The 13,723-nt window shown below is 41.3% G+C and overlaps 5 protein-coding genes across 5 annotated transcripts; 2 read left to right on the forward strand and 3 right to left on the reverse strand.

The window, feature by feature from the left end:
* Positions 1-2,158: 2,158 nt before the first annotated feature.
* On the reverse strand, positions 2,159-3,466 carry SS1G_07708 (hypothetical protein; the record flags this gene model as incomplete). Its single annotated transcript, XM_001591033.1, has 2 exons — positions 2,159-2,788; positions 2,849-3,466. The coding sequence occupies 2 exons, from the start codon at positions 3,464-3,466 to the stop codon at positions 2,159-2,161; spliced, it is 1,248 nt and encodes a 415-aa protein (XP_001591083.1).
* Positions 3,467-4,332: 866 nt separating this feature from the next.
* On the forward strand, positions 4,333-5,596 carry SS1G_07709 (hypothetical protein; the record flags this gene model as incomplete). The annotated part of the gene is made up of 3 exons (XM_001591034.1): positions 4,333-4,461; positions 4,572-4,667; positions 4,715-5,596. The coding sequence occupies 3 exons, from the start codon at positions 4,333-4,335 to the stop codon at positions 5,594-5,596; spliced, it is 1,107 nt and encodes a 368-aa protein (XP_001591084.1).
* Positions 5,597-6,377: 781 nt separating this feature from the next.
* Positions 6,378-8,008, reverse strand: SS1G_07710 (hypothetical protein; the record flags this gene model as incomplete). The annotated part of the gene is made up of 2 exons (XM_001591035.1): positions 6,378-6,624; positions 6,678-8,008. 2 exons carry the CDS (start codon positions 8,006-8,008, stop codon positions 6,378-6,380), a joined length of 1,578 nt encoding a protein of 525 aa, XP_001591085.1.
* A 1,078-nt stretch (positions 8,009-9,086) lies between these two features.
* Positions 9,087-10,129, forward strand: SS1G_07711 (predicted protein; the record flags this gene model as incomplete). Its single annotated transcript, XM_001591036.1, has 3 exons — positions 9,087-9,207; positions 9,380-9,513; positions 9,659-10,129. The coding sequence occupies 3 exons, from the start codon at positions 9,087-9,089 to the stop codon at positions 10,127-10,129; spliced, it is 726 nt and encodes a 241-aa protein (XP_001591086.1).
* A 627-nt stretch (positions 10,130-10,756) lies between these two features.
* Positions 10,757-13,546, reverse strand: SS1G_07712 (hypothetical protein; the record flags this gene model as incomplete). The annotated part of the gene is made up of 2 exons (XM_001591037.1): positions 10,757-13,298; positions 13,533-13,546. 2 exons carry the CDS (start codon positions 13,544-13,546, stop codon positions 10,757-10,759), a joined length of 2,556 nt encoding a protein of 851 aa, XP_001591087.1.
* Positions 13,547-13,723: the final 177 nt, after the last annotated feature.

Below are 13,723 nucleotides of genomic sequence, written 5' to 3' on the forward strand. Positions count from 1 at the left end.
GTTTTCTTGTAATTACTACTTTCCTTCTATCTGTACAAATTATACCAATTGAAGATTTCTCCTCCTTCTCAAGCTCACTTTCTACTCTTCTTATATTTGAAAGATAGAATAATTAAGCATCGTCATGATGGAAACTTCTGATCTAACATCATTATCACCATCATCGTCATTAATACATTTTCCATCTATTTATATTAGATGGGAAATTATTGGGTTTCTTGAGACCAGAAAGAGCATCAGATTGAATTGATTGATTCTCTAGCTAAGCAGTTAAGCTGCGAGTATATATTCAAAAAATGAAGGAATCAGGTTAGGTATTCAGCCTTCGGAATTAAAGTGCTTTGAAATCAAAATATTGATAGCAAACAAACAATATACCAAAAAGGAAAGAATGAATTAAAAGTTGAGTTTTGTTTGCTCCTTATATGCATCATGCAATATATATGCATATGCTGCCAAGATCCCAGGAGGTCAACAGAAATGTTCAGCAAAATAAGTGAAGACATAAACAAAAGTAGTGTAATAAAATTCTAATCTTACAAGTTTAATTTCTTGTAGTAGATTATAAATCCCAGCTTTGTGAAATGAATGATGATCAGCAAACGAGTCTTGATATTCGAATTCCAAGATTGTTATTATGAAAGTCATTATTTAGTAAATCAATCTATATAGGGAACAATTGCATATTCCATCTATCACTATCTTTCAATCAAAATTCAAAATCAAGATCAAAATCAAGATCAAGATCAAGACCAAGATTCCAACAACGACAACGACTCGAAACTTCCCCAAGGTGTTCATAGCTAAGGAGTTTGGGGATAACAAAGATGAACTTGTTACTTATAAACATCTCGTATCTTTATAAGACATTCACATTCCCAAAATGCTTTAGGGAAATCTAATAGAAGGATGAAGAGAAAACAATACATCAAGGAATTGCACTTGAATTCCTAAAGGGTTTCGAACTTTGGAGGATATTGATGTCAAAAACGATGTTGTATATTTAAAATACAAAAACATTTTCAAAGCTATTGGAAGCAAAGATATGTATTATAAAAATATTAATTTTAGAAATCTTATATCTTACCCAGAGAGCAAAGATATAAAAATTATCAATTTCGAATACACAAAAAAACAATCTAAAGAATTGAAAAGAGATAGAAAATCAGTTCAGGAACAGAATATTATTACTTTGGAATTACTTTTTGCTATAAAGTAGAGTGATATCATTTATGGATATTTACCAATTATATAAATCAATTGCGAGTCGAATTTGTATCTACCTACCAATCCTGCTGTTTAGGGAAATTCTTGAACAATTTCATGGTGTTCTACCCAAAAGAGATGAATGATTGAATGAATGAAGGGAAACTGTTGACCTCCTGGGATCTTGGCAGCATATGCATATATAGTACATATGCATATAAGGAGCAAACAAAACTCAACTTTTAATTCATTCTTTCCTTTTTGGTATACTGTTTGTTTGCTTTCAATACTTTGATTTCAAAGCACTTTAATTCCGAAGGCCGAATACCCAACCTATTCCTTCATTTTTTTGAATATATGCTCGCAGCTTAACTGCTTAGCTAGAGAATCAATCAATTCAATCTGATACTCTTTCTGGTCTTAAGAAACCCAACAGAAACAGCATCGTAATTATTTGAAGATTGATATACTGTTAAATAGTTGATTGTAATCTAATATGTAATAATGAAAATAATTGTCTTTTATATTCCCCAAGCTTAAGATTAGGAGATTGTGCATGTTCTGCTTGAGGTCGATTCAACCCTTTCGCTATTATTATAGTTTATGTTTTTCCTAATCTTGATATATACTTCATTGTCTTGTTTTGTGGGATATTGGGATAAGATGGAGATGTTAGTGGAAGTAGTAGTAATTCTTATTGTTAGAGTATTGCTTTTGTATATTAGCATTAATGATATAAAATACTTGATGGTGACAAAAATAAGCATATACCGATTTATGATCTTTAACTTCGTTTTCATGTTCATGCTCATCAATTGTATATGTCTGCAATATAGAATGGTGAGAGCTCGAGACCCCTATCTTCTTTACAGATAGTCTTGATCTACATCTTACAAATTAAATTCATCCAATATACATTCTAAACACCACAAATACATTTCCCACCACATCCTCAAATCTTAGGACTCTCACCCAAGAAACCCTCAGAAACGGCTTTGATGAGCTGCATCGCAATTGCCGTAGAAGGCGCCAATCTCAAATTTCCCTCCTTATACCCCGGACTGGGTGGTTCTCCCAACGCACTCGTCCCATTGACCAAAGCTTCCCTAATTTCCTCCATGGAAAACCACCTTGCATCTTCCAATTCGGGATCATGCTCTAGATGGATTTGCTCACCATCAGGTAATGCCTGTGCAATTGCTCCAATCATCAAGTTGGCGGGATAGGGCCAAGGTTGCGTGCTGTGGATGACTACACGACCGAGTTTCACACCGGATTCTTCCCAGACTTCTCGACGTACTGCTTCTTCGACTGATTCGGCGGGTTCGCAAAATCCGGCTAGCGCGCTGTACCAATCTTTTGGCCAGCTTTTTGCTCGTCCCAACAGGAGTCGCTTACCGTCGTGGCTTACTACTGCTGTGATGACAGTGGGATCAGTGCGGGGGAAGCAGAGATTGGATACGCCTTTTCTGGTTGCGCATGGTGCTCTTTGGTTGGGTGTCTCAGGGTTGACTCCTGCTTGGGCTGTAGGCAGAGATGCAAAGTCTGTTGGTGGACAGACCCGTTTAGTGCCTGCTTGAATCTGGATCTTACATTAGCATTCTTATTTTGAATCTGTATTTTTGGAATAAAGTGAACTTACAGATAATGTAGGTTGTCCACACCCTCCACAAAAAGGATTCCTAGCATTCCAATCCAATAGGGCCCTCGCTTGAGCAAAAATCGCCGCATCCTCTGCATCCAAAGTCATGACCAATCTACCACTATGAAACTGCAATCCCTTTTCCTTCATTGCCTCCACCACGCTATTTGCTTCCGTCTCATATGTACCCTTGGGCGTCACATCGATTGCAAAATAGGGAACTCCACTATAAATCCCATGACTAAAGCCTTCCTTCTTCTTCTCATCCAAACCCAAAAACAAGACGAGAGGTAATGTTACCGAAGAATTAAATTCTTTAATCAAATCGGCCTCTGTTTTTTCAAAGGGATTGGAGCCGGTTAAACCGGATATTTCGGCGTGAGAGGCATAGGCTAGATGACTTGGATCTTTAGTGAGAGGAGCGAGGTTATTCAAGAGTAGAAAATTGGTGCTGGGATGAACGAAGGCTTGAGATATAAATTCATGATTTGTACGCAAGAAGGAAACGCGGTTTAAAGGGGAACCGCTGAAGTAGTTGGCCACTTCACGGCCGAATTTTCGGCTCAACATAGAGTCTACGTCTGGGTGGGCTGGAGGTGGTAGAGAGGGTTGGGGCATCGTCGAGGTTTGGAGTTTTGGAGTTTGGAGGTTTGGGATAGAGGTGGCGATGTAGAGGTACTTATTAAGTAGATGGTTGAGGGGGAATGCAGGTGCTTTTCAATTGGGGAGGATGGAGTAGAGATTCACGGGAGATGTGGAAAGTAAATAAATAGTGGGGTGGCTCTTTTGGATTTCTAAGCCAACGCATTCTCAAATTGATAGCCAGCCACTAATTGCAAATCATTCGATTTATTGACGGAGTCAATTGGTAGATTTGATTAGTATTCCAAACCGGTGAACAGTAATCATAAATAACTCTTAAGATTTTTTAAGAAATTTAGAAAAACCCCTGGAAAAAAAGACATAAGATATATTTAATTTTCCGATTCACTCCCAAATAAGAACAATGATGACGTCTTCACTACCCCGAATTCCTTCCGAGCACTAGTAAGATCTTACCTAGGTATTTACAATAAGATCGGATAATTCTCCACATCACGTGATCACGCTAATCATGTGAGATTCAAACCCTGCTTCGAAGTATCTTTCAACAATACCAACGACAAACAAGTCTTCACACAACTATACCTATACAATACCATACCTTCACTTTCACATCTCGCTCATTTGCACAGATATCAATATTTACACATCAATAGTATCGAGAAGTTCGCTCGACATTATTGATACGATCTTTGTGTTACCATAAAGACGTTGGGTAGACCGCCACACTTGCACGAGGTTCAGGTTCAGGTGCAATCGATATATCAAGCCATTTTTGACAGGAAATTAGAGGAATTGAGGTGGATTTTCCCTCATTTTTTATTATTTATTTTCGGGGGAATATTTACTACCATTGGTAATTACATACCACCAAAACAAAAATGGTTCCACCGACTCAAAATTTAAATTTGGATATTACTGCCATTTCAGGTATATGTGGATCCATTTCAATTGCGTGTTGGATAGTAGTTTTTAGTCCTCAGATTATTGAGAATTGGAAAAGAGGTTCTGTGAGTATTTCCATGTGACTTGTTGAGGGTTTGTTTGCAATTCGAGTTGCATGCATGCTTGAAGGCAAGATTGGTTGGTTGGTGGAGCATTGCACTGATATTTCGAATAGGCTGATGGATTATCCTTACAATTTATCATTATTTGGCTTGCTGGTGATGTTTTTAATATCTGGGGTGCTATGTTGCAGGGTGTCCTTCCTACTATGGTAGTTATTTTCCGTGAATGTCACGATTCCCGCACTAACACTTCTAGATTATCCTCGCCGTCTACTATACCATAGCCGATATAGTCCTCCTAGGCCAATGTTTCTACTACAAAGGCTTCACCTGGCGGGATGAAGTCAAGCCACCTCCAACTCCACCAAAAAAACCCACCTACGCAGAAGTCGCAGCTGTTCAACCCAGCGAGACCACAGGTCTGCTGAGTGGTCTAGAAAGACGCCGCAGCAGCACTTCCGTCTCGGCTCAACATCTCTCCCCCGTCGTTCCACTCCTCGACCCCCCTAACCCAAGTGATGTCTCCACCACCAAAAACGACAAACCAACCACCCCCATGCAAACTTTCCTCTTCAACCTCTTCAGCATCCTCCTCGTCTGCATAGCCGGTATCCTAGGCTGGTGGATCTCCACCACCACATCCCCCTCCTCCTCCACCTCCCACAAACCCCACAACAACACCAAACACCCATCCACACCCACCTTCTCCCCCCTCGGCCAAATCTTCGGCTACCTCTGCGCAATTCTCTACCTCTCCTCCCGCATCCCCCAACTCCTCCTCAACTACCGCCGTAAATCCACCCAAGGAATCTCTATGCTCTTTTTCCTCTTCGCCTGCATCGGCAATCTCACATACGTCCTCTCTATCTTCGCCTACGAAGCTCCCTGCCTCACCGCTTCCAAGCACGGACACTCAAAATGCGAGGTTGGCGAAGCCCGCTCAGAGTATCTGCGCTATATTGCTGTGAATGCGAGTTGGTTGGTTGGGAGTGCAGGGACGTTGATGCTAGATGCGGGGGTTTTTGTGCAGTTTTTTTTGTATGGGGATGGGAATGGGAATGGGAAGGCGGTGGAGGAGGAAGTAGCTGTTGAGGGGGAGGGGGAGGGAAATGGTGGTGTGGTTGTGGTTGTGGCTTGAGTGGTTGAGTGATTCAACTTATTTCCAAAGATGTGGAAAGCTGCACAGGAACGAAAAATGATGGATGGGAATGTATTGTCTAAAAGCGAGGTGAGGTGAGGTGAGGTGTAACTACAGTACCTGGATACGAGTGTGAATATCTCTATTACTTTTATGTACAATACATTACAATACGCACATACATACACATTTAAATATGAAACAGAGGAAATGGGATAGGAGGAGATGAACCGAAATGGAATGGAATAGGATTATAATATTTCTTCTTTGGGATTTTGGGGTATACAAAATGGGTTGGTGGGCATTTGAATATCTTAGATTACCTTGTACATCTGTATCAATTATTATATCATCAAATCAAAAAATTAAGTTACCAATACCTAGAGACGAAAAGGTTTTATCATATTATATCATATCACATTATGTCACATTATGTCACATTATATCACATTACATCAGAACGGGACAGAATACAACAGATCCAAAAAAGAACGTGATTTTCATTCCTTCATCAAAATCATCTATCGTCAATCACCCCACCCAAGAGATATCTGAGTTGTTTACTTAGGTAGGTAGGTAGGTAGGTAGGTAGGTAGGCACACTGATGGTACCTAGTAGACAAAAAAGTAACAATCTTATCTCATCTCATAGCCTGCCGATTCCATTCCATCCTAACCCATCCCGTACCATCCAATTCACCAGTTTCATCCCATCCATACATTACACGCAGAAGAAAACATTATCATAAGGATACCTACCTACTAGCCAGTTACTCAGCTCATCAAGATTGTGCATCATGTGCAACAACACCAGGCTCTCGTTCACGTCTTCCATTAACACGCGGAGACCCGGTGAGGAAATCTCCAGAGTGTGTTTCTTCAGGGGGTGGAGTAAGGCTTTTTTCCCATTCTTTCATTGCTGTAGATATTGTTTTCTTAAGATTGCCCGGTTTTAAATTATCGAGTGCAGGCCATTGGATCTCATCCGTTCTTGAGGGCGATTCGAGCGGGTGGTGTTGGTCCAGAATGCTATATAGTTGTTAGTGAATTATTCTCTCTCCATGACAGAATGAAATGCTCACTTTACTTCATCTTCACTGCTCGTGTTTCCTGGGGTCACTGGACCAGATAGTGTGGAACTGCCGCTCCATCTCATAGGCGATTTGGGAGTTGGAGAATCCCAGTTTGACCAATCATCGTCATCAATAGTAGCTGTGGGAAAGGAAATTGGTCTTGCGCTTTTCTTTTGGACGTTCGTGGGTTTCAGGGGTGCCGCAAGAGAATTAGGGTCTTGCCATAATGCGCCTCCTAGATCTAAGAGGGCAGGATTACTACCAGTCAAAGAGTCCCATGTCCTTTGTGATGATGGATCTGGTCTTGGTGATTTCCCTCGTCGTCCTCGCAAACTACCCTTGCTGATTCGCTTATTGAGCCCGCGTTGTGTCGCATCTAAGCTTGATCGTTTGCTCGCTTTGCCATTGACTGCCTCTTCGCCTACTGTAGCTTGGCGGAGGTCCTCCAGAAAATTCCATAGCCCGGTCTTGACATCTTCTGTAATCTGCTTCACCCCATGTGTTACTCCCAATCCTCCTTGATATGAATTTCGGTTTGCTCGGTTTGTATTGACCCTGGAAATACCAATACTCGTATCTGGCATCGTAGTACTTCTTGGGAGGTCGACTGAGGTTGTGCCATTCACCTCGTTGACAGTAGAATTGCGCGTCATCCTTTCAGGAGATAGGAGCGAAAGGGTGCGAGTATGACCACCGGTAATGATTTTCCTTCGAGGATTCTTCTGATCCTTCGGCAAGTGAGGAAGGTTGGCAAGAAAAGCTTTCTTTCGATCCATATCTATACTTTGTTTCGGAGTCGTTAATACATTTTCATCGGGAGACCCGCGCTCAGTCTGCACAGGTTGAAGTTTCTCGACATGTCGAATTTCCGCTCTCTTCTTTGTTGCTTCATGAAGTGCCCATTGTGTTTTCAACTGCTTAAGTTCAGTCTCAGCTTTGCTGAGTTCCTCCTTAAGTTCGAGAACCCTTCTTTCTTGACTGGCAAGGGCAACCAGAAAACCGTTTGGATCATTTGGTGATACGATAACATTTGGGTCTGCGGGAGTGGCAGGAACTGATGGGGTATTTGACGATGTTGGAGTAACTCTGGCCGATTCGGGGCCGCTGCTTGGAGCAACGGGAAAAGTGAGCGAAAGTCGGTTTGGTCTTCTAGAAGTATATGATAGTGCACGATCTGGTCGTACAATGGGTCGAGGTGGTTCCTTTACAGAGAAATTTACTCTATTGGGTGAAGCACCAATATGGGGACTGGGAACTTCAGTGGGTTGATCGGCCCCTGTTAGAATAGATTCGACAGAAGCACGATCAATTGAAGTCATTCGATTGTGGAAGGAATCCATTTTGCATATCGAGGAGAATAAGTATATATAATGATCACAGAAAAGTGGAAAGAAAGTAGTTCTCGCAATGAGCATTCAAGTTGAAGAAATCCCGAGTTTATGTTTATGGTATCGTAATCGAGTCGCTATGTTATGTTATGCATTCGTAGTAGGGGAAGCGAAATGTCAACAAACAACAAAAACAAGATGAAAGCGAACAATCAAAACGAGATGAACAAAGAAATAGTGGTGGAATTGAAGATAATTTTTAGATAAATCGCTGAGGTGGATATGGATTTAGATGATCGTGAACATCATACATATATAAGAGACTTAAATATCCATAATCATTCAGAAAAGCAGATTCGTTTTGGATGTCATTTCGAGATCCATAAAGGAGGGCATAAAAAAGAAGTGTGTAGTTGTTAGTTATGTTGTAACCTTTAAGTGAAGAAAGGAATGGAAAAGAGTTGTACGAAAACGTTCTAGGCTTGGCTTCAACGGTTATTGAGTTGAATTGGGAGGTATGCTGTTCCTAGGTAGCTTAACTGACCCTTGAGAGATAAATATCCTCGTAGTTTATGGGGTTTGAAGGGTTTTGGTCTGGAACAACCCTGAAGCTTTGTCTAGATGGTAGTGGATGAAGAACAAATGGGATGAACTGGTGATTGAATGGGACAACAACTTACTAAACAAGCAGTCTGATAGTCTGAGCTTGGTCAAGGGTTATAAAAGGGGAAATTCAAATATCAAAAGCGGCAAGCAAAGCAAAGTTCATGCAACTTAGAGGGGAGAGGACATGCTCTCCGGATTAACCTTGACATCGGAGCTTATAATATCCGATCCTGTTCATCCGAGTCACGGGGTTTCGAGCTGCTTTCGTGTCTCCTAGTGTGTTATCTACTACAGCCAAAGGTCTTTACGCGACCTGACTAGTGCATAACAAAGAAATACCATTATACTTCCATTTTCTATATAACAACCATAATCTGTTCACAAACATGAACATATTCCCATATTCATTCTATGATTCATCTTCTTATTCATTCCTCTTCCTCATCAGCACATCCTACAAGTTGGCACAACATACTTTCTCATGATGAAAAGCATTCCATTCTACAAGGTATGCAAACTTCCGGATGAATTCGAGAGGCTCCTTTGCAGGACAATACCATTGCTTCCTGATGTTCGGATTCAAAAGATGAGCCATGCTTGGATCAGTTGGTTTAAACTTCATCGTGATGAATTGGATGCTATGCATAAAGATGATCCTTCTGTTCTATCCACCCTCAAGCCAGAAGCCCTAGTTGATCGGGACTATGATTTTAATCAAGTTACTTTCGAACGCTTCATCGCCAGAACTTTTTATATGACTGTCGAACAACGTGCTAGGTTCAAAAGTTTTACCGAGAATGGACTCTATATCTGTGTCAAATCCTAAAGGTAGTTGCAATGAGATAATCAGGAACGATATAGGCTACCATGTAGAACGAATAATGAAGGAGATAGGCCGGGATACAGACCAGGTCAGTATATCATCGCTAAGGGGGAACTATTCTCCTGAAATCATCCATGAAATAGACTCAAGTTTCGGTTACGCAAAGTATCATCCGAGGAATATTCGTGTGCTGTACGCATTTACCGATTAGCTTTACTAAAATTCTGTGACAGGGGACAATTTTTTCATACAAGAACGTGACTGTGGAAGAGATAGAGGATTCGCTAATCATCATTGCTGCTCAAAGTAAACGGTCATCACCTGCTATAAGATCTCACGCCCAGCCTCATGACAATTGCACCTGGAATCGTCTTGAAGAAATATACTTGAGACTTCAAGGGCCTCAAGCCAAATGGCTCACCCGTATTATCCATAAGAACCTTGGGTTCGTAGTTCCAGATGAAATGGTACTTTCAGCGTATCACACCAGCTTTCCTCGGTATCTACAAGTGACCGCGAAGTTCAATATTAGAGGCCTGGTGCCTGTTCGAAGGGATGGTCAGACCGGGATGATATTTGGACATCCACCTCCGCAAATAGCTGAGGAGATTCCGTCGAAAGACAAAGTAAATGCAGGTCCTTCGATCACGCAATCTACACAGTCCGTTGAACGGCTAGTTTCACCGCCCGCAACTAAGCCTTGAATGAGTGAGATTTATGATATAATATTATGTAATGTAACGTGAAGACACAACTTAAGAAATTATATTACTTCTCCTCGATAATATAGATATTTATACCAATACAACTCCACAAAATTAAACATTTCCTTTTACCTTCTTTCAAGTTCCTCATTTCCCAATCCCAATCCCAATCCCAATCCCATATCCATACTATGAAATCCATTAGCCCCATCTATCTCCCCGTAGTAGAGTTTTATAAAGACGAGTATAATATGTATATATATCTTCTGAAAAATTAAGTCTTAATCTTACATTCGCTTAGTTAATGTGTAACTAGTGAGTGAAGTAACCTTAATGTAACTTCTAAAACTCTTATGTTATGGGGCAAAATTAGATGATGGGATGGAATTAGATAATATGGGGATGTATAAATTATTTTTGTGTGATAGGATATTGAAAAGTCTTACAGAGAGAGTGAGGGAAATATTACATTTAATGGGTCTTGCATGATTAGTTGATTGATGAAGCTATACAAGCCTGGCATCATATATTTTCAATCTCACTCTCACACACAAAAACCTAACAAAGAACCACAAAAATAAACACAAAAACCAAGTTAATTTTTCCATCCATATAATATGATACAACCTAATCTAAACCAATCCATTCCGCATCCGCATCATCATCATTAATATCCACATCTTGTATATTCACATCTCTATGTTCTCCATCCAAGCCATCAACAACCTTCTCAACTGGTTGATTAAGAAGATAATCAATCATATAAACATTTTCATCCGCCAATCTTCTTAAATCATCTCTGATTCTTCCCACTGCTCTTCCCACAATCCTCAATTCGGAATCAACCAAAATTCTATTATCGCCCACCCATTGACCGTGTGAGACGAGAATAGCCTGAACCCACAAGAGACAGAATTCCAAATGTGGACTTTCCTCGGTTTGCATGGCGACGAAACGTAGAAGACGTGGTATATATACTACAGGTAATTCGTCAACAACGAGGGCGATATTGGAGTGAGGGATACCCTCGAAGACTTGGCGGATTATAGGAGCCTCGTTAAGACGGAAGCCCATGACTAAGGCTTTGAGATAATCTTTTTCGGTTTGAAGAACGTGTAGAGTGGAAGAGGGGGTAATGGCTAGGTCGAGATCGATAGGATCGAATAGGGGCATGGTGTCCAAACTATATATGAGGAGACCTTCGGTCGAAGCTGCGCAGAAGGATCTTCCAGTTGGGGAAAATGCTACACCGGCGACACGTACTTCTGGGAGTCTTTTGCGGGCGGAAGGATCTCCACCACGGGTAGATCCGGGAAGAGTTCGATCGATGCGGTCTTCGAGATCTGAGGCTTCGCCTTGGTCGTCGATAAGACCGGCTGGTCCACCTTCAGTTAAGAGTTTGCTATTGAGGAATTCTTGGGTTCCGGATAAGGATAAGTTGACGCTGACAGTGAAGCGCTTTAATAAGACAAGAGATGACACCGAGTACAGACATATGTACTTGCTGTTACCACCTGCCAGTACGCAAGAACCATCTGCACTATACCTCAGAGAGCTGAAACTCTTGTTACCTGCAGCATTAGCTGCAGTTCGTCGATCGGTTATTTTTCGACCACCTGATACATCTCTTCTTCCATCAACACCTGATTGTTGTTCGGCTTCCGAAACTGACCAAAATGTCAACTGTCCATCGAGAGTAGATACTGCAAGTTGTAGAGAATCGGGACGGAATGCAACGTCTAGTACATCCGCTTGAAGTTGAAGTGGCTCGCTTGTCTGTGTCCGATCGAAGATTGACCAGATTCTAACTGTGTGATCCCAACTACCACTTACTACTACGCCTCCATTTGGCGCAAAGGCCAGTGATGATACAGGTCCCTCGTGACCTGATAGTCTGTCTAATAATTGGCCAGTCTGCACAGACCAAATGTGGATATCAAAAGAATCTAGAGATCCTGCGCAAACAACTTCACCACTTGGATCAACAGCTAAAGATGAAAATGAAAGTCGAGTAGGAGCTGTAAAGGTTCGGAAATTCCTATATCTTATCAAATCCCAAGCTCTAATCGATCCATCAAGACTTGACGTGAAAAGAACATTCCCTCTCTTTGCAAACTCACAGGCTGTGACTCCACTGGTATGTTCTGTGAATGTAACAATACAGAAACCAGTATTCACATCCCAGACCTTTATCTTTCCGTCATCCGCAGTAGTGATGATCTTTTGTCCATCCGGAGAGTAGACTAGGGAATTCATCGAATCGAAATGGCCTTGTTGTTTCAAGATGTATGATTCAGATTGCCATTCCCAGACTAAAAGTTGCCCCAGCTTTGAGGCTCCAAATGCAAGCCATTCTCCAGATTTGTTAATAGTGACAAAGTCAATGTCATTTTGTGAAATACTCAAAGTATGGATCATGTTAAATTCTGGCATTTCATAAAGTCCAAAAACACCATTCGAGAATCCAGCAACTAAAAGATTCGTTTCGGCATGGTATGCTACACAATTGACCTTGGCGTTATTTTGTAAGAAATAATGTCGCTCCGTAATTCTCCATTGGGTGTGCGAATCATCATCGGGATCTTCCATATCTTCATCCTCTGGCTCTGGAGCATTGGGGTTCCGTATGTATGCCCATTGAAACACGGCTCCATCCTTACTGACAGTGTAAATGGTCTCCTGATCCTTTGAGAACCATGCGCCCATAACACCTTCTCTATGGCCGGCCAGTGTAGTAGGTATAAAACTATCCTCTGGATCCAAACTCCATATCCGCGCTGTCAAATCTTTTGCTGCACTAAGGAAGAATCTAGAATCGCTTGACCATTCAATACTCTGAACAGTATCATAGTGCCCAGCATAGACTCTGTGTCGAACAAATGGGGCGAACTCCAATTCCCCCTCTGAATTTGTATCTGGTGTTGAGGGTGTATGCCATACCTCGATCGTTCGCCCAACTCCCACAGCAAAATGGCGTCCGGATGGAGAGAACGAAATAGCTGATACAGCCGATTTGAAGGAAAAGTGGTGAAGGACGATTCGTCTCGGTACGTTGGTCAATATCGCGCGGCCATCTTCATCAACAGAAAGTAATAAATTTCCCCGCGGCGCAAGTCCTAATCTTGCTATATTCTTTCGGTGTGCGAATGGAAGCGTATGGGACTTATTGCTGGAAAATCATTAGTACAATAATACGCAATTGGAAGGATGGTACTTACTTCACTAAATCAAAGACAGTAACTCTATTTCCTACTGGGGAAAATAGACATGAACCATCTGGACTGAAGAGAAGGTTTCCTTGGCTGTAAACAGTCCCTAAGAGATTGGAGAACTAATTAAGACTTAGTAAATACCGATACCAACATTCAAAGCCTCTTACCTTAAACTCCGTCTTCATCATTACCGTTTTACTGGCATGTTAATATGTGGATGATTTTCTGAGCTTCAAAATCTTATCGCATTGCATGGATTAGGAATTGGAATTTTTTCTTAGAATTAATCCGAAAAGATAATCCGATATGCAACCAATGCAACCAATAACTTTTAGCGTTTATTAGCACATGTTTAGTGGCTTTTGGGGTGCTAGGCGAAATA

This window comes from Sclerotinia sclerotiorum, genomic scaffold, assembly GCF_000146945.2.
Source record: "Sclerotinia sclerotiorum 1980 UF-70 scaffold_10 genomic scaffold, whole genome shotgun sequence".
Lineage (NCBI taxonomy): Eukaryota > Fungi > Ascomycota > Leotiomycetes > Helotiales > Sclerotiniaceae > Sclerotinia > Sclerotinia sclerotiorum.